Source organism: Sorex fumeus, unplaced genomic scaffold (genome assembly GCF_029834395.1).
Source record: "Sorex fumeus unplaced genomic scaffold, SorFum_2.1 ptg000014l, whole genome shotgun sequence".
Lineage (NCBI taxonomy): Eukaryota > Metazoa > Chordata > Mammalia > Eulipotyphla > Soricidae > Sorex > Sorex fumeus.
This window is the reverse complement of record NW_026606071.1, coordinates 34360188-34385869: the sequence shown is the minus strand read 5'-3', so window position 1 is coordinate 34385869 and position 25682 is coordinate 34360188. Positions and strand designations below refer to the sequence as shown.

Sequence of the window (25682 nt, the reverse complement as noted above, 5' to 3'; positions counted from 1 at the left end):
AGATGCTTCTATTATGCCTCAACCCACTAGCAATTCGCATTTTGGCGAAGCTAGCAGTGGGTGGGGCGGGGCAGAGGTAGGCAAAGGGATTGTGCGCAGCTGCTCAAGGAGCCTCTGAGCAAGGGGGTGGGGCCGCAGCCTGACCCCTTCTGCCTGCTGGGCCCCCAGAACGCAGGGACACTGACCACGTAGCTCAGTTGAAACCTAGGTTGGAAAACATCGAATCCCACGAGTTGCAGTTCAGCCCGCCGACGCTTCTGTTAATAAACTGAGGGAGATGGGGACTGGCTTTGTCTGATGTGGCCTTTGTTTTTCCCTCCTTTCTGCGGCTGCAGGGCTCATCATCCACGAGGGCCCCTCCGTGTACCGCATCTTTAAACGGTGGCAGGCTGTCAACCAGCAGTGGAAAGTGTTGAACTATGACAAGACAAAAGACTTGGAGGAACAGAAGGCGGGAGGCAGGACCAACCCCCGGACCTCCTCTTCCACCCAGGCCAATGGCCCCTCCTCTGAAGAGGAGGCCACGGGCACCCCTGCCCCCGAGGACGGTCCTGCCCGGGCTGCCAGCCACCCTGCAGGCCCTCTGCCCGATCACCACTGTGCTTACACCATCCTGCACATCTTGAGCCACCTCAGACCTCACGAGCAGCGGAATCCGCAGGGCGGCAGCCGGGAGCTCGTCATGAGGGTCACCACCGTGTGAGAGACCTCCTCCCAGGAAGGCCATGACTACAAGGGGGGGAGCTGGCCCAGGCCGAACCCCGGGCTCCAGACATGCCTGCTTGGGGAATAGGGTAGGGGTGTGTGTGTGTGTGTGTGTGTGTGTGTGTGTGTGTGAGAGAGAGAGAGAGAGAGAGAGAGAAGAGAGAGAGAGAGAGAGAGAGAAATGGGGAGGGGGCAAGGCGGCACTTGGGGTGGGGCGCAGAGCCAGGGATAAGCAGAGAGTGGTCGGCCTGGAGGGGGTTCGGGGTGGGCAGGATTGGAGTGGACGGGGGTGGGTGAGGTGGGTGCCAAGAGCACCCTGTGGTTTCTCATCAGTCCATCCCAGGCTCCCACGACAAGAGCAAGGAAAATCCACACAAACTCAGCATCGGGGTGCCACACAGGTGGATCCAAGAGGAAGACACACTCCTCCTCATGTCCCAGTGCCAGAGAACCTAGGAGAAAGAAGTGTCCGCTGGTCAGGGCGAAGTCACACACCTCGGGGTGCAAGAGAAGTTGCCAAGGGCAGGGAGGCAAGGCGACGTGTTGGGTGTGCCTCGGAGTGTGGGTTTCTGCCTCTTGGGCCTGGATTGGGGCAGTGTCGGGGAGGGCAGGGTGGACTGGCAGGGACACGGGGTGGGCAGGGTGCCCCGGCTGCCCCTGGCTCGGGCTGCTGGGTGGATGGTGTGGGAGGGAGGCTGTGTCGGAGGCCAGAGAGACGGGGAGTTCTCCTCCCTTCGAACCCAGAACTCCCAATTTCGGGAGAGGGCTTAGGTATGGAGATGGGGGTCTTTCTTTTTTTTTTTTTGTGCCCTTATTACTTTTTTTTGTGTGTGGTGATTTGGAAAAGATGTTTACAGGACGCGCAGGCGCGGGCACACGCGGGGAGAGCAGGCGGGGTTCCTGTGGGCCCAGCATCCTCCTGCTGGCCTCCCGGAGGCCCTGTCCCAACGACCCACCCACCTGGCCAGGACCCCTGCCTGCACCCTCTGCACCCCAGGGCCCCCAGAGAGCCGCCTCTGTGGGTGGCGGGGCACTGGCCGGATGTACCCGGAGTGGGGAGCCATCTAAGTGTTTCTGACTGGGCAGCGTGGCCTACCCCTCAGTGCTATGGGCTTCCCTGGTACTTCCAGTGCAGCTTCCTGTCCTTCTGGTGCCCTGGTCTTCCCATGTCTGCTGCCCCAGGCCTCTGCCAGGAAGGCCACTGCAGGTCCCGGGAGAGCGGCTCATGTCCATGCCCAATGGCTGTGTCATCGTGGGTCTGAAGGGGACACTGTCGAGTACTTTTTTAAACTAGTTTTTAGGGTTTTTTAAAACTCTCTGTTGTTTGTATTATTCTCTTAAAAGCTTGAAAATAAAATTTCTTTCCCTACCGTGAGTGTCCTTTCCCATCTGTGTGTTTTCTTCCCTCTCTCTCTCCTTTTCTCCTCCCCATCTTCCCTCTATCCCTGTCCTCGCCACCCGGGGTCTCCTTCAGAGCAAGAGACCAAGAGTATTTTCACTTCTCTGAGAGTGTGGGTGAAGTGAGATGGGGTGTGTGTGTGTGTGTGTGTGTGTGTGTCCTGGTTGTGATGTATAGAGTAAGTGTGCGTGAGTGTGTCTGTCTCTGTAGTATAGTGTCTGTGTTTATAAGTGTGTGGGGTGGGCATGTGCTGCACCTATAGTGAAGTGCTATGTTGTGTGTGTGTATGTGTGTGTGTTTGAATGGGGATTCGTGTGGAAGTGGGTGGGTACCCTGCAGTGAAGTGCAGGTGCGTGTGTTCCTTTTGTGATGCCAGTTCATGTGTGGAGGGTGTGTGTGTGTGTGTGTGTGTGTGTGTGTGTGGTGTTGTGATATATAGAGTATATGTGTGTGAGTGTGTCTGTCTCTGTAGTGAAGTACAGTGTCTGTGTTTGTAAGTGTGGGGGTTGAGCATGTGTCCCTGTAGTGAAGTGCAGTGTGTGTGTGTGTGTGTATGTTGTGATGTACAGAGTATGTGTATGTGTATGTATGTGTATCTCTGTAGAGAAGCACAGTATCTATGTGTGTGCGGGGGGTAAGGGGTTGCCCCTCTAGTATAGTGCAGTATGTGAGTGTGTTTGTGTGCGTGTACTGTGACGTACAGAGTATGTACATGTATGTGAGTATGTGTATCTCTGTAGAGAAGCACAGTGTCTATGTGTATGTGTGTGTGTGGGGGGGGTGCCCCTATAGAATAGTGCAGTGTATGTGCAGTGTGTGTGTATGTGTGTGTGTGTGTGTGTGTGTGTGTGTGTGATATGATGCCCTGTGGCTCCTGGCCTCCTCTTGGCATCCTGACACATGGATCCCTTCAAGTTGACTTGACGCACAACCCCAGCTCTTGCAGAAACTCGGGAAGTTTCTGCCCCCTAAGAGCAGAGCTGTAGAGTCCAGGAGTGGGACAGGGAGCCGGAGCTGGGGTACTGCAGGCCGATGCCCGGAGCACCTCAGACACCACAGTGGCCCTTTGACTGTCAGAGCAGAGGCCCTGGGTGAGCCCAGGGAGGTGGTGGCAGTGTTGATGGTTGTCACAGACCACACAGGACTCTCCCCTTGGTCTCCCCTGGGGTTGGACACTTCCTCACCCTGGGGCACAATACAGCTACAGAAGAAGATGCAGGGAGGAAATACCAGCAGGTAGAAATCCACAAAACCATCAGATAAATTCATGTAGATTCATGGCGTCTCTGTGTCCAGGATGGTGTTGTTCAGTTTAATAAAACGTTATGGACATTATAGATTTGTTACATGGACTTTATTTTCCTTTATGTTGTTTTTCTCTTGGGGGCCACACCTGGCAATGTTCAAGGCTTACTTCTGGCTTGGCACTCAGGAATTACTCCTGACAGGCTCAAGGGACCGTCTGGGGTGCTTGGAGTTGAACCTGGGTTTGCCATGTGCAGGGTAAGCTCCCATCCTGCTGTACTATTATTTCTCTAGCCCCAGAACTTTTCTATTTTCAAGAAGTATTCAAACACAGCATACGCTTGTCTCCTAAACTGTAGTGGCTGTTGTGGTATCTTTCTTAGGTGATTCAGAATGTTGGGGTGCTTCAGGGCCATCTTTGTGAATTTGCCACATGGAAGACGTGATTAATGAGAAATTCTAATAGAATTCTGAAATGTGTTGGCTCCTGAGGTTGTAAACTCTAAGAGAGTAAGGCCCTCATCTGTCTTATTTATTGCTCTATATCCAGGGCACACAGTCGTGCTTGGCATACTGACGGTGCTCAATAAATGTTCCCAGATGAACACAACACACTGGAATGAGTAAAAGAGAGTCTTTGGGATGTTGGAATGAGCCTTCTTCCAAGGACATGCTAGCTGTCACAGTCAGTCATAGAACAAAGAAAAGTCAGCCTTTGACCTCTCACTCCAGGGGATGGCTAATTTCCTGTTCTGTGGATATTCGTGTCACTGAGTATGAAGAGGAATAAACTGGGCTTTTATAATCTATATGCTTCTCTGGAGCACAAGAGAGCAATACAGTCACCAGAAGCCATGGTTCTCTTCCCACAAGAGAATGAGAGAGGAAAAGGTATTCCTCTACCCCATGAGCAGATGCCTAGATGACCAGTGGCCTTCCCTGATGCAGAAGGAGGGGAAAAGTGAGACTCCCTTGTATATGCCTCAAAGATGGCCATGTCAGAACAAGACACTAACCAGCAGTTGTAGCCATTACTAGAGTTTAGGCACCAGGAAAAAAATGCTTGAGAGACAGCAACCAGTGTTCCAGACACTCTTAACCTCTCCATTTCCAGAGACTGAACTGGAGGCAAAGAGGTTACAGAACAAACTAGCCCAAAGACCCCAGCCAGGAGTCCTTTCCAGGTTTTGTTTGAAATCACTCCAGTGGCAGAGAAATCTGGGTCAGACCAATGCTGGGAGACAATCCTGCAGAGACTAAAGAAGCAGATGGGAAGTGGAGAAATGGAGCCTAAATAATTATGAACTGTTACTGCCCTTTACTAAAAACTTAAAAGTGAAAGCCCTGCGTTTGTAAACTCTTTATTCTTGGTGGTGGTGGTGGTGGTGGTGGTGGTGGTGGTGGTGGTGGTGGAGGTGGTGGGATGTCTCCCAAGCAGTGCTCAGAAAGCTGGGGGTGCCTCTCAGTGATTCTTGGCCAACCAGGATGGTGGTCTGAGGATGAGGTGCTGCTCAGGTACTGTAGTGCTGGGCGGGCTACAGAGCTACACCAGCTGATGTTTGGGGGAAGATGCTGGCGGAAGGAACTGGAGTTGGCCACGTGCAAGGCAAAAAACCTTCACCCCATATGCTCTCTGGCCCCCTAACAATTGACTTTTGTTGTTTAGATAATGGAGAGATTGAATAGAAGCTTATCGAATAGAATAGAAACTATTTCTAACTAGCCTCTGGGAACTCAGAACGACAGTGGACCAAACTCAGTCACATTTGGGACAGATGTTCAGGTTTCACAAGGGATCATAAAAGCTTCTCTTAGAAAAAAAAATTTTCCTACCCAAAGATTATACTTCGCACCTTCATTCCATGTGAGCGTACAGAGTGAAGGGTAAGGCAAGGAGTCTAGTCATAGCTCCCACAATTTAAAAGGACCCCACAGTTATGAAGTCTGGCCCTTCCCTATTAGGAGAATCAAGCCTGTCACCACCTGATAGGAAACACCAGAATCCTAGAATCTTCTCATCTTTGTGAGAAAATGGTCCACAACCTCATTGTTTCACCTGTGTGAGCCAAAGGTGTGTAATAGAGGGGTCACTGATTCCTAACAGTAGGGTGTGCTCTGTAAGCTGACTTCAGGGTATTGTGAAGGTGAGCAGGCAGACTGCAGGAGGGAAAGTAGGTTTTGCTTTATTCCTCACCACCCTTTCTCCAGTTATTCTGCTTACGAGGAGGAAGCACTGAGGCATGACTTTCCCATAAGGCTCTGATCCTACAGCAAAGGCTCAGTGGTCCTTACACCTCCACCACCCCACCTCTCCACCCACCGTTATTGGCAGAACAGCACATAGGATCAGGGAATGCTAGGGGTGGGCAATTGAATATCATCCCAAGGTAGTTTTAAATGAACAGAAGAATATTAGGTAGAACCTAAGGCTGGCTTGACCCCAAATCCAATTCCTGAGTTTGCAGCATTGTACGTAGGTACTCAAAGAGACTAGGAGGAAGGGGAGACTAGGAGGAGGGGAGAGAGGGGAATAGGAGAGAAGAAACTGGAGGGAAGGGGAGAGAGAGGGAGGGAAGGAGACACAGCATTTGGGGAGTACTATAATGTCCATGTTTCAGCTGTGGGGCTGGAAGCCTAAAGAGGTGAAGTTTGGCACCTCCGACTGAGTGGGCCACACAGGGCATGCTATAATCGATAGTGCAGCGCATGCTATCATATGCTGGGCTGTCAGCCACTCCATGTTCCTGCGTGGACATTTGTAAAATCTTAGCACGCTGAAGGTTGTGTGTTTGCGGGCTCTCTGTATGGGTCTTTCTCACCGCCCGCGTTCGGTGTTCTTGAGCCCTGTGTGTGGCCTGGATCAGGACCGCTGTTCTCTCTCTCAAGCTTGAGCCCCTCTCGCTCTGACTCTGGATCTCCCCCTCCTGGGCCTACAGTCTTAGTTTTTATAGAAATCATGTAAGGCATCAACACAAAGATGGCTTGAACATTAACAAATCAACAAAGAGAGGTAAGACCACTCCTCCAGGAGATTTATTCAAGGATAAAATCTCATCTAAAGAGATTACTCCTAATTACTAGAAGATCCGCTCAAGGGTGGGATACCAACAAGGGTGTGCTCTTCCCTCAATTAGTAATCTACTTAAATAGTTGTAATAAATTTACTTCTAATATTTCTAGCAATGTCATTCTGTATGAGCACAGTAAGAGATATGAACTTAGTTTGGTTCTTCCTGAGAACATCTAACTATACATTCCACAGTCCTCAGGCCAGGTTAATCTTCCTAACCCCAGCAGGGTCCTAGTCTCATCGTTACTTTTGGATCATGACAGCATTTGTCCATGATCATGTCCTCAATTTAGAGTTGAGTATTGTGGCGCTTTGGCCTGGCCCATTTCAATGCCAGGGTAGCTCACAGCTTGCTGTGGGTCCATTCAGTCCCTTGACGGGACCCTGCTTTTGGGGTGCTAGGAACTAAGGGCAACTGAGTCAAGAAATAAGATGCCCAGGAGTAAACATTATTTGGAGTCAATCAACTCCCAAGTTACAAAGCATAATATTAACTGTCTTCCTGTGCCCATACAGAAAGGACATTGCTTTAAGGTAAACTATTCAAAAGACATAAGGAGAGGAGAAAGGCAATATTAACTTATAATACAAGTTCAATGCCCTGGGATGGGTGTGACTCGAAAAACGTAAGCTACCTGAGGAAGGACAAAACAGTGTTATCCTACAGACAATCATCAAAGACTGGTCCTAATTTGAAAGACGGGGGGGGGGGGGGGGGGAGTGAATGATCCCTACACTGACTGGATGTCACCTGAGATAACACTTGTGTCACCTGCCTTTAAAAATCAATACAAACCAGGGCCCAAGCAAGAATATAGTGGGTAAGGTGCTTGCTTTGCACGTGGCTGATCCAGGTTTGGTTCCCAGCATATCAATATGATCCTCATATGTTCATATCATATGAACACCATTCAGGCATGATCCCTGAGTACAGAGCCAGGAGTAAGCCCTCAGCATCACCAGGTGTGGCTCAAAACCCCCCAAATAAAATTGATGCAAACCTCTGCAGCCCTCATCCTAGGGGGTGGGGGATGTTCATCAGGAAGAAAGAAATAGTTTTCTGGAAGCCATCACCCAGCAGTTCTCAGGTGATGTTTGGACTCAAAGGTGCTGGGTGGGGGTGTGGGGGTGTGCAGTGCCTGAGATTGATTGAACTAGGGGTCCACTCACACAGGCCTGTGTATGCCACTCAGACAACAGCCTTAATGCCCTCATAATTCTTAAACCACCAGATCCCCCATAATTTTCTATTCCAGTTTCTAGAATTTTCTGAACCGAAGATTTCCAGTCTCTGCCTGAGAGCAATTTCCTTACTCTGACTCCAAGTTAATCCCTAATGTGGGGCAGCATGCTTCCTTTTTGATTCTTCCTCTCACTCAGAATATTACCACTTACAGCTGTGTGTCTTACGCTTGTAATTGGAGATTTGGAGGTAAACTGGTCCCGAGTCACATAAAAACTGCCAGTGAGAGGCTGGAGCAATAGCACAGTTTGCTTTGCACGTGGCCAACCTGGGTTTGATTCCCAGCACCCCATATGGTCCCACGAGCACTGTCAGGAGTAATTCCTGAGTGCAGAGCCAGGATTAACCCCTATGCATCACCAGGTATGACCCAAAATGGAAACAAACAAAACAAAACAAAAAGCTGGCAGTGAGAGATTGCTGCCAGGTGGATATCTGTAGTATAAGTCAGCCATAACTACCTTCCAGGACCTCACAGTCCAGGGGCCGGCTATCCGGCTATGGGTCAGAGACTCAGCGTTTCCCATCCACAGCTATTCACATGAGAGAACCTAACCTCCTTAGTCTAATGGACCACAAACAGGGACTTTCACGGGATCCTTCCTCATGCTGGAAAAATAGTATAAGGGCTACAGCGTTTGCCTTGCATGCAGCTGAACCTGGTTTGACCCCCTGAGCACTGCCAGGATTAGCTACTCCCAGAATTTCTGGGTGTGGTTCCACCTGTCCCCCACCAAAACACACACACACACACACACACACACACACACACACACGTGTTCTCTTCATCAGTGTTTTGCATTTTAAGCAGGAGTAGTAAGTGGCAGATCTCTACCACCCAGTAAATGAGGGTGCCTGGTGTTCAGTTAGCCAGGAAGATCAGAGCTGAAGGTGCGTGCATTTGCCACACAGACCCAGAAATGCAGGAAGCGAATGGAAGCTGCACCCTCAGCTTGGCCCCTGAGACCAGGCCTTGGTGAGAACAGCCCCCATGGGAAGCACTGGTTTTCAGAATAAAGTCAAGGAGACAGCGGGAGGAAAAAGACCCTGGCTTTCTCCCAGATCCACATCTGAATCTGCTTCTCACTGATTTTGAAGAATATTTGCCAAGGTTTTGGGGGTTGTTTACATTAGAATCATCTGAATGTGTGTCACAAACCAGATCATCCATCACAAATACAAAGATATCCATGTCCTGTGACAATAGTCTGGGCTAAATCCAAATCATGTTTGTTGCTTGTGGGGGGCAAAGATATTGGAAAGTCTTTTCAGGGTTGGTCAGGGGCCCAAGTCTGCATAACAGCAGCATTTGTTGCCACTGATGTAATCCCCTAGCTATGTTTATTTACTTTTGTGTTTGGGGGCTACACCCAGCGGTGCTCAGGGGTTACTCCTCGCTCTGTGCTTGGTGGAATCATGTGGTGCCAGGGACCTTACTCAGGGTACACAAAGCATGTGCTCACTTCATAGAGATAGCTCTATCTCTCTGGCCCTTAATTATTGATTATTTTAATCTTATTAAACGTTTTAATACATTAAATAGAAAAACAGTATGCACAAACATACATGCAAGGTTCAATGTTTTAGAAAATATCTTTAAAGGGTCAAAGTGATAGTACAGAGGGTAGGGTGCTTGTCTTGCATGCTGCTGAGCCGAGTTTAATCCTGGTCATCCCATAAGGTCTCCCAGACACCACCAATGATAATTCCTGAGTTCAGAGCCAGGAGTAATTCCTGAGCACTGCTGGGAATATCCCACCAAACAAACAAATAAACAAAAATGACACCTTTTTTTTTAAGTCATAAGATTATGTTTCTCACTATACTGATAAAGAGTATGGTGCAAAAGACACTCACATGTGGCCAATATAAATTTAATCCCTTATATCCCAAATGGTCCCCAAGCCCTGTGATGCTCCTGCAGAGCCAGGATTAAGCCCTGACCACCATCCAGTGTGACCTCAAAACAAAACAAAAGATTGTGTTGGAAGAGACAGAAAAGGAACTAAAGAGCAAACAGATCATATGCAGAAATGTAGTCTATGGGGTTGGAACTGGGCATGATCCAGTTCCAGTTGCAAGACCACAGTACAGAAACCAGCAGGCCAGGACTCAGAGACAGGAGGAAGTGGAGGAAGCAAAATGGGCGCCAGACCTTGATGTTCTGGCCACAGTCAAATGATTCTTCTCTTTCCCCTGGCACGACCTTGTACACACACACACACACACACACACACACACACACACACACACACACACATATATGGGACTGGAGTGATAGCACAGTGGTAGAGCATTTGCCTTGCACACAGCCAGTCCGGCCAAGCCAGGTTCGATTCCTCTGCCCCTTTCAGAGAGCCTGGCAAGCTACCGAGGTATCTGGCCTGCACGGCAAAGCCTGGAAAGCTCCCCAAACACAGTATGGCTCGCTATGCCAAACACAGTAACAAGTCTCACAATGTTGCCGGGCCCGCTTGAGCAAAATCAATTAACAATGGGAGGACAGTGACAGTGATATATATATATATGTATATATATATATATCACTGTCCTCCCATTGATATATATACATATATATATATATATATATATAAAATGATATGTGAGACTCGGCCCAAGTGCGTGGAAAGCAGCCTGGAGCATGGTGGCGATTGGGTAGTGGAGGTCGGCTGCTGGGGCTGGGTCCCTTATGAATGAACATATTCTTCGACAATATGGCCACTTTTGTGACCATGAGACACATCATAAGACACTCCCTACCCATTTCCCATAATTACCACACCACGCACCATATCTGATGGGGTTCAGACAGTAGGCAACAAATCATAGAGGGAAATATATATATATATATATATATATATATATACATATATACATATATATATATGAGCCCGGCAAGCTACCAAGAGTATCCCACCTGCATGGCAGAGCCTGGCAAGCTACCCATGGTGAATTTGATATGCCAAAAACAGTAACAATAACGTATCTCATTCCCCTGACCCTGAAAGAGCCTCCAATACCATTGGGAAAGATGAGTAAGGAGAGGCTGCTAAAATCTCAGGGCTGAAAGTAGACTATAGACCGAACATGATTGCCACTCAATGCCTCTTTTGCAAACCACAACACCCAAAAGGAGAGAGAGAACAAAAGGGAATGCCCTGCCACAGAGGCAGGGTGGGATGGGGGTGGGGGGATGGGAGGGATACTGGGATCAGTGGTGGTGGAAAATGGGCACTGGTGGAGGGATGGGTACTCGATCATTGTATAACTCAAACCCAAGCGCAAAAATTTGTAAGTCTACAACTGTACCTCATGGTGTTTTACTAATAAAAATTTTTTTAAAAATTAAAAAATAAATAAAATCTCAGGGCTGGGATGAATGGAGACCTTACTGGCACCTGCTCGAGTAAATCAATGAACAGGATGACAGTGATACAGTGATGCAGTGATATATGACATGGTATACATGATATGCCCCTCCTTACACACACACACACACACACACACACACACACACACACACACACAGGTCACCTTGTTGATTTTATAGGAGTAAGTAAGAGATACGCTGCTCCCTGACTTTAAGAAATGAAGCAGTAAGAACTAGGTCAGAATCCAGCCTTTCTGAACATGGATGAGTAATTTAGTTTCTCTGGTTTCTGCTTCCTTCATCTTTGAAAGATCACCACTTTGCCTCATAATCAATTTGCCTCTTTATCTCTTTAATCAGAGATAACACGGATAAGGTTGGCGGCAAATACATTATTGCTATTATCCTATTATTGCTCAAGAGAGTAATGGCAAAGCTGTACTGTGATCATGGAGTAGACAGAAAGTGAGGTTAAATCAAAGCCAAAATGAGCACCTGGCACTGGTACTTTGTCTTATTTAGGTTTCCATTCAGCTAGAAATAGCAAATACCCAATTAGGCAGGACTTTAAAAAAAAAAAATCAAACCTTTGCTCTTTTTTTTTTTTTGTTTTGTTTTTTTTGGTCACACCCGGCAATGCTCAGGGGTTACTACTGGTTCTGCACTCAGGAATTACTGCTGGCAGTGCTTGGGGAACCATACTAGATGCCGGGGATTGAAACTGGGTCAGCCGCATGTAAAGAAAATGCCCTCCCTGCAGTACTATGGCTCTGGTCCCAAACCTTTGCTTTTATTCTGTAGTGAGGCATCCAGAGCAGGAGAGGGGCAAAGGTCCCTGATTTGCATACTCAGTCACAACCATCCTGTTGTTTGTAGATTGCTTCGAGCAGGCCCCAGTAACGTCTCCTTCACCCTAGCCCTGAGATAGGCTCTTTCAGGGTTAGGAGAATGAGACCCATCATTGTTACTGGTATTTGGCATATTGGGTACGCCATGGGGAGTTTGCCAGACTCTGCTGTGTGGGCAGGTTACATTCGGTAGCCTGCCAGTTTGTCCAAAGTAGGAATGAGATAATAAGATGTTGCGTGGCCGCGCTTCCGGGAGCTGGGTTTTATAGTCTCTGAGTCTTGGCCGTTGATGGGATTACACTGCGACAGGGGGCCAGTTGGTGGGTGTGACCACTGCCTACTGGAATTTGGAGGATCTGTGTGAAGGATGCTCAGCCCTGATCTGAGCAGCCTTGGAGATCTCAGCCCCAGGACCCGCATGCCTTTGTTCCTCTGCTGGTACCTTCATGAGTGTGGAGAGTGGTCTCAACATGGTGGTGGCTGGTTCTGGAGGTCTTCGGCTGCCGGAGTCCTGGTAGGGGCAGGGAGGGAAACTCAACCCGCTCCCCTCCAAGGGGCCCTGGCGAGGACAGCCAGGTGAGGGAGCAGGAGACTCTGTGCTGTTCTCTTCCGGGAGCTGGGTTTTATAGTCTCTGAGTCTTGGCCGTTGATGGGATTACACGGTACCCATCCTTTATTTCCTCTTCTCAGGGCATTCCATGGCAGGAACCCAAAGAGAGAGGCAATCACTTTTCCAAGCCCTCCTGCCGCTGAGAGTGACTGACACATTTCTGGCCCCAAAGTGGATGCAGGTAGGATGAGAAACATGATTCTAGGCATTATTCTTTATCCTGGGTTCACGTCTTCTCCTTTCCTTCTAGTTTGGACAATAAATAATAGCCCCGGAGACTGCGTGATTATAGCTATGGGTTAGTGAGCATGCCAAGGATGCCAGAGGGGAAGGATAGAAAGAGAAGAAGCTAACAGTGGCGGTGTGCTTTGGGGTGAGGAGAGCCACTGGTTGCATCACATGCATCACACTGAATTTAAAAGGTGTGTACTCTTTTCTTAAAAGTTCTAGCTCTTTGGAAATCTTCTAGAGTTCCAAAGAAGGTTCATTGTCTTCTCGAAGGGTGTGGGAAAGGAGAATCAGAGGGATAACACCCTCAGAAGGAAACAAACTGGAAAAATAAACCAGACCTTGGGCCGTCACTTTCGAGTGATGAAGTCAGAGAATGAACCTGCGGTTGGCCCCTGTATCAGACATAGTTACAGACCGGGATGCACCCACAGGGACAGACCTCAAAGTCATACTGTTGACGAAAAAGATATAATCTGCGGGCGATGTGCGCAGTGATTGCGTATGTGCTGAAGAACTCAAAAAAGAACTCCACCCACATTTCAGCTTTTAAATGCCATAGTCCCAAACAATATGGAAGGATACCACCAAATGGATCAGAGCTTTTTGTTTCTAGGTGGGGTTGAGCTTGGGGAATACACAGACAACTCTCTCTCCACTCATGTAGCTTGCATTTTTGCACTTTTAAGAATGAATGCTTATTGTTTCTGTGCAATTTTATTTTTTGTGCATATTTTATTGTGACTTTTTAATTTAAAACTTTTTTTAAAAAAAGAGGATGGAGACAGAGAACAATGAATGGGTAAAGCACTTGCCTTGCATGAGGTTGACTCAGGTTCAGTTCCAATCCCTGGCACCCATATGATTCGCTGGGCACTACTAGGAGCAACCCCTGAGCACAGAGCGAGGAGTAAGCCGTGAGCACCACTGGGTATGTACTCAACACAGAAGTTTAATTTTTTTAAATAATGGTACAATCTTATTGTTTTATATTGGTATTCTGCTACACCATGACCACAAACAAAGGGACAGGATCCCTTCACCAATCTCCCAAGGTCCCTTCCCTGAACCCTCTGTACCCTGTGTCCTTAGGAACAGCTCTATTGACCATATCTCAAGGCGGTTTTATTGAGGATTGTCTAATCTTTGAAGTGTTTTTTTAAAGAGAGTGGACGTTGAGCAACCATTGCAACACTGATTACTAACTCTAGAGGAAGGAAATGGGTACTTAAGTCCTCCATCACCTTCTTCCTAGAACCTGGCTTGGATCAGAGGGTCTCCCCTATGGACATGTGGTGTAAAAGTCTCCAGGAGGCTTCCTGTATTTCTAGGTCTGGGGATAAGTAAGGCTTAAGAGCAAGGAACCAAGTCTCTGCAACTGAGACTATATTCACAGATTTATTGAAGGACAAGAGAAAAATCTCAACTGGATGAAAGAGGACCTTTAGTAGGGTCATCACAGACTCCAGATCAGAAAGCTTGAGTTTAGGATGCCAACACACTCCCCAAAGAAGAGTGGCCTGGAACAAGAAAAGTGTATCCGCCTCTGTATACTTCCCATGCCATACACAGAAGCATGTGATTGGCAAATAGCTGCAAGTATACTAGGAAGTACACCTTTACTCTACTGAGCACCTCTGCAGACAGATGTCTTTGCAAGTGGCTGCCCGTCATCCTGCTTGGTGTGTGTCTGAGAAGCAGCAGGTGAGTTGGGCAGCACTGGACCATCCAAACACCAGCTACAGGAAGCTGGTGTTTTCCCTTCCTCTCTCCCCTCCCTTCCAAGTCCACCTTAGGCTTGGGCTCTTTCCCCCCACTTTATTTAAAACTTGTTTACAGAGTTGTTCATGATACATTTGTTGTAGGCATTCAATATTCCAACACCAATCCCACTGCTGGTGTGAACTTCCCTCCACCATTGTCTCTAACTGCTCCCTGGCCAAACGTGCCCCCTCAACAGGCACAAAACAATTTATTTTACATTGCATGTTACAACTAAATGATTAATGGAATGATCGAAAATATGCTATTAAAAGAAAACTTGTGAAAATTGCTATATCTCACAGAAGATGTAAGGGTCAGGAAGATTGCTCCATAGTTGGAAGCCTGCCTCATGAGCGGGTGGGGAGAGGACAGCTGGAATGGAGAAGGGATCACTAAGAAAATGATGGTTGGAGGAATCGGTCGGGATGGGAGGTGTGTGCTGAAAGTAGATAAAGGACCAAACATTATAACTTTCCAGTATCTGCATTGCAAACCATAATGCCCAAAAGTAGAGAGAGAGTATGGGGAATATTGTCTGCCATGGAGGCAGTGGGAGGGTGGGAAAGGTGGGGGTAAACCAGGGATATTGGTGGTGGGGAATGTGCTCTGGTGGAGGGATGGGTGTTTGATCATTGTGCGATTGTAACTCAAACATGAAATCTTGTAACTATATCTCACAGTGATTCAATAAAATTGAAAAAAAATTGTTATATCTCACCATGGGTCATTAAGTCCTTGTCTGAGGGTTTACTAAAACTGTTCATTGCTAGTTGAGCTTTCTGTGTGATTGTTATTGTTTATTGGGCTTATTTGGCTACCATGTTACTTTCCCACCTAGTGCTTTGATGTGCTCCTAGTGGGATGTCAATGTTGTAGAAGTTGAAGGTGTTGTGTGGCTGCAAATGTGGCCATGAGCTCCAGAAACTCCAGGATATTTAACTGGGCAGTGAAATTTACATGACGGTGATTATGGGGTGTGGGTGTGGCTGCCCCAGATTTCAGAGGTATGCGGCTGAGGCTGTAGGTTCATGTTTTTAAGCAATGGCTAGATAATGCCTCCTCACAATGGCTGAGAGAGGACAACATGTAGGATATAGGTAGCCCCTTTCAAACCCACTCTGGATCCAGCTCTCAGGAGCTACTGAACTTTGATATCAGGAGTCAGTCGATCTCTGTTCTAGAGAGAGTCAGTTGGGACGGTCAGTGAAGACTCCTGACTTTCCAGTCAAATGCCTGAAGCCTCCCAAACACCAGGCCTGGCCTCAGAGTCCGCCAGATGTGACATGGGAAAATTAGTCAAGGAGATTGACAATGGAGAGAAATTGGGAAAAAAAAAAGAGGACAAAATGAAGGCTTCTTTCTTGGGCAGATGGAGATCCTAGAGGATCAGGCAACACAAACAAACATTAACTAAATAAAACCTGATTTGGCAGCAACAACATCAACAAAAGGAAAGATTAGACAAGGCAGTTACTATTTAAAAATGAGTATTTGAAATTTTTCATAATGAAATCAACACCATAGAGCTCTGGCATATTCGTCTTCCATGCACCTTGTGTAAGCAGTGTTTTGGCAGAAAAAGTGCTTCCTCTTCTCCTCTCCCTATACAAATCAGATGGATCCTACAAGCTCAATGCTCTTTCCCTCCTCCATAGTGAGGAACAAGAATGCATCCCTCCTCTTTCTAGCTTCATTTTGCTTGTAGCGTTTTGATAGCAACAAGTTCATTCGCATTTATAAAATTGTCCTCTGAGTGCTGAGCCTACCGGCCTGCCTGAGAGTGCCTTGAACTTTCTCCTCCAGATTTAACCTATGGTTTAGGACCATGGAAACTGACAAATGAATAAGTGGATCAATCACTTATTTATTTCATAAACATTTGCAGTGCATCTGAAAATGACAAGCACTGTTCTGAGTAGCGGTAGCAATAAGATAAGGCGGGCAGCTCAGTGGCTTTGTTGATCTGTGTCATAGCCTGAGAAACAGAGATAGGTCTACAAACAAATCATTAAGGAACTTCTGGTGAAATCATCAAAACGGTGGACAAAGCAGAGGGGAGAATTTCTAGGAGTGAGGGTTAAGAAGATTTTCAAAAAAGAGTTGTTGCTAAGTTAGAGCTGTAGTTGAGATCTGTGGGAACGCAGTTGCAAAGGGAGGCTTAACCTGCAAGAAATTCACTGATGGAAGAAGTAAGGGGGGGTAGAAAGAGCCCTTAGACCACTGTGAAATCTTGACACCTGTTTAAAAAGGAAGATAGAAGGGGCTGGAGAGATAGTGTGGGGTTAAGATGTTTGTTTGCCTTTCATCTTAGCCCCAGGTGGAAGTAGGAAGAAGAAAGTAGAAATAGTAGAAACAAGGGCCAGGAGAATTGATTCACTGTAGGAAGCGTGCCTCAAGAGCTGGGCCAGAGGCAGTTGGGATAAAGAAGGGACCACTATGACAATGCCAGTTGTAAATGATCACTCCAGATAAGAACTGAGTGCTGGAAGTTGGTAAAGGAACAAATATGACCTGTATTGCAAACCATCATGCCCAAAACAAGAAAGAGAGAAAGAAGAAATATGCGTACCAGAGAGGCGGGCTGAGGGAGTGAGAGGTGGTGGGAGGGGAAACTGGGGTCATTGGTTGTGGGAAATATGCACTGGTGAAGGCATAGGTATTGGAACATTGTGTGACTGAAACTCAACCATGAGCAGCTTTGTAACTGTGCATCTCATGGTGATTCAATAAAAATAAATATATCAAAAAATACATAAAATTTAGAACCCTTGTATGATTCTAAAAAAATAAAAGATATTGCCTTTCATGCAGCTAGACCAAGTTTAGTCCTCCACACTGTCCCCTTTTCTCTCCAGCATCACTGAATATAGCCCCCATTTTAAAATTTTATTATTATTATTATTACTACTACTACTACTAATAGTAATAATAATAATAAAAGACCATCCATGGTAACTCACAGTTCCAGAAGGCTGAATCTAAATGTTGGACATGGGAGTCTCCCGGTGGACAGTTTCACAACGAAATTGACCACATCATACTCAATCGACGGTTTTGCCTGACTGATGTCACTGTTGTCCCAACATTCCAAACAGGATCGGACTACGGTCTCCTTCGTGCAAAATTCTACTTCATGGAGCGGGGAGAAAGGGCTGCAAAGTTTAAGAAGAGAATTCCCAGAACGACCACCAACTGGGAGCTCTTTGGCACTATTGTGGCAACGTGGAAGATGCCGTCATTGACAACATTGACAAGGAATACGATTGACTGGTTTGGCACCTCCATGGTTGTGCAAGGAATGCTGAGGGAGAGAGAGATAGCCACAAAAAAACGCCTGTCTTTGAAAACTCTTCAGCTCATTTGTCAATGTGGCTTGGCACAAGCCTCAGATAACCTCAAGCAAATGTTCGAGCTCACAAAGCAGTGCAGAGAAGCGATCAAGGAAGACATCAAAGAGAGAAGAGCAGCAGTGCTGGCAGATGTGGCAGAAGCAGGGAAACACATTCACAATGCCTGCCTGTCCTTCGCCAACTACAAGACCAAGATGACTGCCTTCCAATGTCCTGATGGATCTATCACATCTTCCAGAAGGGCAGTGGAGAAGATTATCCATGATTTCTACTTAGATCTCTTCGATAGCCACATTCACCTGTCCACATACCAAATTCCGCAGGATGGATATGTCATTCCCAATGTTCTCCCTTCCGAAATCCGACACACCATTGTGTGGGTAAAAAAACGAACAGCATCTGGCCCAGACAAGGTCAGACCCGAACACCTGAAGAAGCTGCCATCAGTACTCATCAATACACTGACTAGGCTCTTCACATGCTATCTGTCTGAATGCAAGGTTCTGTCCCAATGGAAAACCAGCAGGTCTGTACTACTGTACAAAAAGGGAGACATCCACGACATTGGCAACTATTACCTGATCTGCCTATTGTCTGTCATGTACAAGCTGTTCACTCGAGTCATCCTGAATAGATTAGCAGAACACTAGATGAAGAACAACCATGTGAGCAAGCCAGGTTTTGAAAAGGATTCAGCATGATCAACCATATCCACATGATAACCAAGCTCATTGAGGTTTCTCAGGAATTCAAGATGCCACTCTAACACTCATTGATTTAAAGAAGGCCTTTGATTCTGTTGAGACTGAAGCAGTCATCGAAGTCTTAGCCAATCAGGGCATTCAAACTCAATGCATCAGGATCCTCCGTGAGCTGTATTACGAATTCACTACCAGGAACTCACCATTCTACAAGGAAGTGATCACCAATGTCAATAGAGGGGTTCAGGAGAGTGATACCATTTCACCAAAACTCTTCAGTGCCACCCTTGAGAATGTCATGCGATGACTAGAATGGGAAGGAATGGGAGTGAAGATAGACGGTTGTCAACTACACCACCTCCACTTCACTGATGACATCGTTCTAATAACAGCAAACATCAGCCAAGCAGCACAAATGCTGGCCGACTTCAACCATGAGTGTGGAAAAGTCGGACTACAGCTAAACCTCATGAAGACAATGTTTGTGAGAAACGGTCTCGTTTCTCACATTTCATTTGCTCTCAATGGAACGAATATCTCCAAATGCAATGGGTATGTGTACCTAGGTCAAGAAGTCAACTTGACAAATGACCTGGCACCTACCTGAGTTGCACAAGAGGAAGAGAGTAACTTGGAACACCCTTAAGAGCATTGAAGAAATAGCTAAAAGGACAAAGAACCTCCAGCTCTGGGCACATCTCTTTGATTCCACTATTCTTCCTGCATTAACATATGCCTCAGAGACCTGGGCCCTATGAAAACAGGATGAGAACGCTATTCGGGTCTCCCAAAGATGAATCGAAAGAGCTATGCTTGGAGTAACCCACTTCACTCAAATGAGAAAAAATCCGGAGTTCCAACCTTTGTGGATGATCAAGAATCAGGGATGCTGTCTCATTTGCCAAGACGTTGAAAATCAGATGGGCTGGACAAATAATGCGATTTGGAGACAACTGCTGGACCAGAGGCGTTACAAACTGGAATTCACAGGACATCAAAAGATCGCATGGCTGCCACCTACAAGATGGTCAGACTTCTTTGTCAAGACCCTGAACAATCGGTTTGAGGCTCTTCATGTTCCTGGAGCAAGCAGACACCATTGGGCTATACTAGCACGTGACAGGGACAAATGGAGACAATACTGGCGACTGCTCAAGCAAATTGATAAGTAACGAGATGTCAAGTATTCAAGTGATCAAGTGATTATTTTTTAAATTTTATTGAATAACCATGAGAGTTTTAGCTATCTTTCATGTTTGGGTTACAATCACACAATGATCAAACACTCATCCCTCCACCAGTGCACATTCCTCACCACCAATATACCGGTATACCACCCCCCCCCACTCCCACCCTCCCTCTGCCTCCATGGCAGACAATGTTCCCCATACTCTCTACTTTTGGCCCCCATTTTTTAAAAGGGAGAAAAGTGTATAATCTCAAACTGCAGGGAAATTCAAGGAAAACTTGGCTTAGCCTAACCTAGTAGCAAAATCCCTGAGCAGAAGTTATCCATAGGAAAAATTGCAATCTTGTTGGATGGGACTACCTCAAACCCCACTGTTCTTCATTGTTGACTGGGATCATCCCCTCAGGAATCAACTTTAACAAGGTAGATTCAACTTGAGCTCAGCTGGGAGCATCTTTAATTGAACTCCCAGTAGCACTAAGCAATAGTGGCCCATTTTCCTGGCCACCATACTTGGGGCTTTCATGTAAATATTAGCAGGTATATAGGTGAGAGAATGTGGGAGAGGATAAGAAAGAAGGTATTGCAGGATGGAAGACCTACCTAAACAAAGGTATAAACTGTTGTGTACGAACCATTATGTATGAAGACATGAACTCATTAGTGTCCTAAATGTGTGGGAGTGGACAGAGAGTAAGTTGATTGGGTGTGTGGAGAGGTTAAGAGATTGGCAGTGGCTCCTTCATTGGGAGGAGGGAGTCACCTGTGATTTGAGCAATGAGGTCACTGAAGAGAGGAGCAGATTAGTGCACTTTGGGTCTTGGAAAGAGGCTTTGCTGGCTTCATGTGTAGGACAGAGTGGGGCACAAGGCAGCCCGACCCAGACATACATGTGTTTCCTCCATTAGGGATTTTTTTTTTGGTTCAAGCACTCCCCCTGGGTCTGAACAAACCCCTTTCTAGACTCATAAAGAGGCAGACTGACTATCCAGTGCATAGTGGTTATGAAATGAGAGGAAGAGAGGGATGCATGAATAGAAGGACAGGTAAACACAACAATAAATGAGTGAATGGAAGTGGTTAGAGACCATCCAGATGTGCCTCTCTGGGGACAACTCCTGTGATCAAAGCTCTGCATCTTGCTCTGTATGGAGACAGAGATGAAATCATTACAATAATGACTACCTGGTGAAGAGTGTCCACTAGGCAAAAATATGCCCAGATACATGATGGAGTGAAAAAAATAATCTCACCACAATGTCTTGCTCTGCAGAAACACATCAGCCCTTGCTCTCCCATCCAGGCAGTCATGAAGGCCACTCTGGGCATGGCTGGAACACAGATTCCCGGGAGGCGAGGCTGCCCTTTTTGGCTTCATTCATTTTCAAGGCCAGATGGTGTTTGGCTCACTGACTTTCACTGCTGATGTCAGTCTTGTTTGCAAGGATTTTCACAGGTTGCTTCCCTTTCTTTATTTCAATTCATCCTTCCACTTGCCCTACTTTCGCTCTCTGTGTCATGTTCATCATTTGTGGCAGGCAGACAACTGGAACTCTCAGCAGGTGAATGCTTTCAGGGAACAGGCTAAACCTAGTTACCATAGATCAGCATTCCATACCCTACCCCACCCTCCCTGGCTCTGGGCAAAAGCTCCAGAGAATGGCATTTGAGAATGGCAGCAAATTCAGTGTTATTGAATAAATACTGCTGATGAAGGAAGATGGTAAGTCACCACGAACTGCTATGATGGAAAGAATGAGTTCTAGTCCCTTCTCTTTCTTTCCCGCCCCCCCCAACTGTCTGCTTTTATCTTTCACGAGGACTACATTAAAAATTGAGGACATTTCCCAACCAGGGTCTCTGTCACTATCCAGAATAATCAGCTTCTCCATCTGCTCTCACCTGCCTCCAGGTCTACCTGCAAATCTAAATATCTTTCCAGTTAAACAACATACCTCCCCCCTCTTTTTTCACATTTTAAAAAAGTGTGTGTGTGTGTTTGATTAAATTAATTAATTAGGTCCTTCTCTTGGAAGAGAGCATAAAATGACTCACTCTATCCATGCCTCTGGATCCTGCACCAGGCTGTTTCATTCAGGGCACCCCAAGGGGGGGGGTGAGGCCCCTCCCTTCCCCAAGGAATCCAGCCCTGGCAGCTGGAGACCTCCAGAACCCAACCGTCACCATGCTCATGGCCATTCTCCACACACTCAGGCTGATTCTCTTGTATGAGTGAATGTATTCCTGGTCTGCATGGATGCGAATGTGTCCCATACCTCACACCACTCATATCACTCATATCCAAGAGTAGTGCACCGCATTTGATAAAGTTTATAGTAGAAGACAACCAATCTTAGAGGAAAATATATTTTTACACACACACACACACACACACACACACACATATATAGCACTGTGGCACTGTAGCACTGTCATCCCATTGTTCATCGATTTGCTCGAGCGGGCATCAGTAATGTGAGACTTGTTACTGTTTTTGGCATATCAAATGTGCCACGGGGAGCTTGCCAGGCTCTGCCGTGCAGGTGGGGTACTCTCTGCAGCTTGCCAGGCTCTCCGAGAGGGACGGAGGACTCAAATCAGGGTCGGCCACATACAAGGCAAATGCCCCACCCGCTGTGCTATCACTCCAGCCTTGTGTGTGTGTGTGTGTGTGTGTGTGTGTGTGTATAAAGCACACAAGACTCAACCTTTAATAATATGTTAGTGATCTTTTATAGAAGGGCTTAATGGTCCCCGGATGAGATGCAATAATCTTCACACACTTTCCTCTAAGGAAACTTTTTTGGAACATTCTCAGTGGTTTTTCATAACAAACAATACAAAATAAATTATTTTGGTTCTGCTTTGGGGCAGAGGTTGGGGTTCTGGATGGAAACATCAGAAATATGGTGGTGGGAAGGTATAATGGTGGTGGCATTGGTGTTCGAATATTAAATGTAATCAAATACTGTGAACTGCTTTATAAAAATTTCTGTCACGGTCACTGTCACGGTCCTCCCGTTGTTCATCAATTTGCTCGAGCGGGCCCAGTAACGTCTCCATTGGAGACTTTGTTGTTACTGTGTCTGGCATATCGAATACGTCACGGGGAGCTTGCCAGGCTCTGCCGTGCGGGCGAGATACTCTCGGTAGCTTGCCGGGCTCTCCGAGAGGGGCGGAGGAATCGAACTCGGGTCGGCCATGTTGGCTGCGTGCAAGGCAAACACCCTACCCACTTCACAGCATAAAAATTTAAATTTAAAAAAATTAATTTTATTTTTTCAATTAAATCACTGTGAGTTAATTGCAAAGCTTTCCTGATTGGGTTTCAGTCATACAATGTTCTAACACCCATCCCTCCACAAATACACTCATATTTCCCACCACCAATATCCCCTGTATCCCTCCTGTCACCTCTCCATTCCCCCAGCTTGCCTCCATGCTCCATGGTAGGCACTTTTCTTCTCTCTCTCTCTCTCTCTCTCTCTCTCTCTCTCTCTCTCTCTCTCTCTCTCTCTCCTTTCTCCTTTTGGGCATTATGCTGTGTAATACTGATACTGAGTGGCCATGATATTTGGTCCCCTCTGCCCACTTTCAGCATGCATCTCTCACCTATTGCAATCTCTCCAACCATCATTGTTATAGTGTCCCTTCTCTATTCCAACTGCCCTTATCCCCTGCCCTTGAGGCAGCTCCCACCTGTGGACCAATATTCCTGATCATTGTTTCTACTATCCTTCAGTGTTAGTCTCATACCTTCAGTGTTAGTCTCATACTATGAATTTTTTTAATATTCCACAAAAGAGTCTAGCCATTCTACGTCTCTCCCTCTTTCTCTGACTCATTTCATTTAGCATGATACTCTCCATGTTGATCCACTTATATGCAAATGTCATGATTTCATCTTTCCTAACTGCTGCATAGTATTTCATTGTGTAGACGTACCAAAGTTTCTTTAGCCATTCGTCTGCTCTTGGACACTTGGGTTGTTTCCAGATTCTGGGTACTGTGAACAATACTGCAATGAACATACAAGAGCAGATGTCATTTCTGCTGTGTGTTTTTGCACCCCAGAGGTATAGTCCCAGAAATGGTATTGCGAGGTCATATAGAAGCTCAATCAATGTCTAGTTTTTTGAGGAGTGACCATATTGTTTTCCGAAAAAGTTGGACCAGTCCACATTCCCACCAACAATGAGAGTCCCTTTCTCCCCACATCCATGCCAGCACTTGTTGTTCTTATTCTTTTTGATATGTGCCAGTCTCTGTGGTGTAAGATGATATCTCATTGTTGTTTCTATTTGGACCTCCATGATGATTTGTGATGTAGAGCATTTTTTCATGTGCCTTTTGTCCATTTGTATTTCTTCTTAGAAGAAGTTTTCGTTCATTTATTCTCCCCATTTTTTACTCTTACACACTAACCATTCAGTTCTGCTTTCTTTTAGAACCTTAGTTCCAGTAGAAACTATGAACCTAGAACCTAGGTCTCTGTGACTTATCTCTACGATCCTGTACATTGTGGGTAGTTGTTTCCTGTTTTGGTCTAGGTCACCTTGAACATGAGAAGCTTCCGTTCCATCATTATTATCCAGGCTGGGGGATAGATGTGATGGCAGTGCTCTGAGATCTGAAATAGAATAAACAGGGCAGAGACTCTTGTGGCCAATTCTATAAAGGAGATCAGCTGCGGCAAAAGAAATCCTGGTTTACATTTTCCCTACATTTTTACTCTTGTGTGCCTTTGCTCTTCTTACTGAACGTTGCCGCTTGCTTTCCTCAGTCATTGTGATCCCAGTAGTTATTTATGTCATTACGCAACCATCTCAAACTGAGATTTAATGGACTCTAAGTGTGTTCTTCCAGAACCTTTTACTGACTAGCACTGACTACCCTGGGTTCTGACTGCACTTTGGTGGTGGTTGTTGTTAGTGATGGTGGTGGTGGTGGTGGGGGGGTGTGCGCGTTTGTGTGTGTGTTGTGTATGTGTGTAAACTAAACGCAAGAAACAATTTAGCAAGTGCCAACTGGCAGCCCCTCTGGATCAATAATATTAACGATTATAGAGACTTCCAAAGAGCCATTGCCAACTCTTTTGACTTTTTTCAATACTATTATCACAATTACAAGGACACCCCAAGGCCCTTTTACTTAAAGACATTACCAAATGCTACAAATGAGAATGCTGTTGATTTCTGCCTCCAAGGCCTGCAACTCCAGTGCTTCCTAGAGGGCTGTTGGGGTTAGGCTTGACTTTAGTGAGTGAGTTTGGGTTTCAGAGTGGGATGGCATGCTCCATGAGAGCTCATGGTTTTTTTTTTTAATTCTAACAACCAAATCACCACTTATTCTGTAAGTTTCCACCAGCCTTGATGAAGATGTTTATGAAAGTCTGTGGCTTCCCTGGAAAATTAAGGTAATGGGAGGACCCACATTGTGGCCTAGACACCCTGACTCCAGCCTCTGCTCCATTATTTACTGGGTGCCTTTCCTGAGGTCCTCTCTCTATTGGAGGCCTCCGTGGAAGGAAAGCACCTAGGAGAGTTACTGCTGAGTCTGTGTTGGTCATTAATTGTAGGGCAGGAGGTCAGAAATGGGGCATGAGGCTCCAATGAAAACACAGAAGCTCAAAAAAAATTATCTATTCCTTCATCCTTCGGTCTCCTGCCCCCGCGCCTGGCTGTCCTCGCCAGGGCCCCTTCAAGGGGAGCAGGTTGAGCTTTTCTCCCCACCCCGACCAGGGCTCCGGCAGCCGAAGACTTCCAGAACCAGCCACCACCGTGCTGAGACCACTCTCCACACACATGAAGGTACTGGCAGAGGAACAAAGGCAAGTGGGTCCCGGGGCTGAGACCTCCAAGCCTACTCGGATCAGGGCTGAGCATCCTCCACCCAGATCCTCCGAATTCCAGTAGGCGGGGGTCACACCCACCAACTGGCCCCCTGGTGCCGTGTAATCC

At 46.5% G+C, this 25682-nt stretch overlaps 1 protein-coding gene across 1 annotated transcript in view; it reads left to right on the top strand.

Annotated features, from left to right (window-relative positions):
* MARCHF4 (membrane associated ring-CH-type finger 4) overlaps positions 1–730 on the top strand; it is a 126562-nt gene extending 125832 nt beyond the window's left edge. The window contains exon 4 of the mRNA XM_056111783.1: positions 336–730. Coding sequence (XP_055967758.1) covers positions 336–703 — 368 coding nt within the window. The 3' untranslated portion in view covers positions 704–730. The remainder of the gene's footprint in view (positions 1–335) is intronic.
* The last annotated feature ends 24952 nt before the right edge of the window (positions 731–25682 follow it).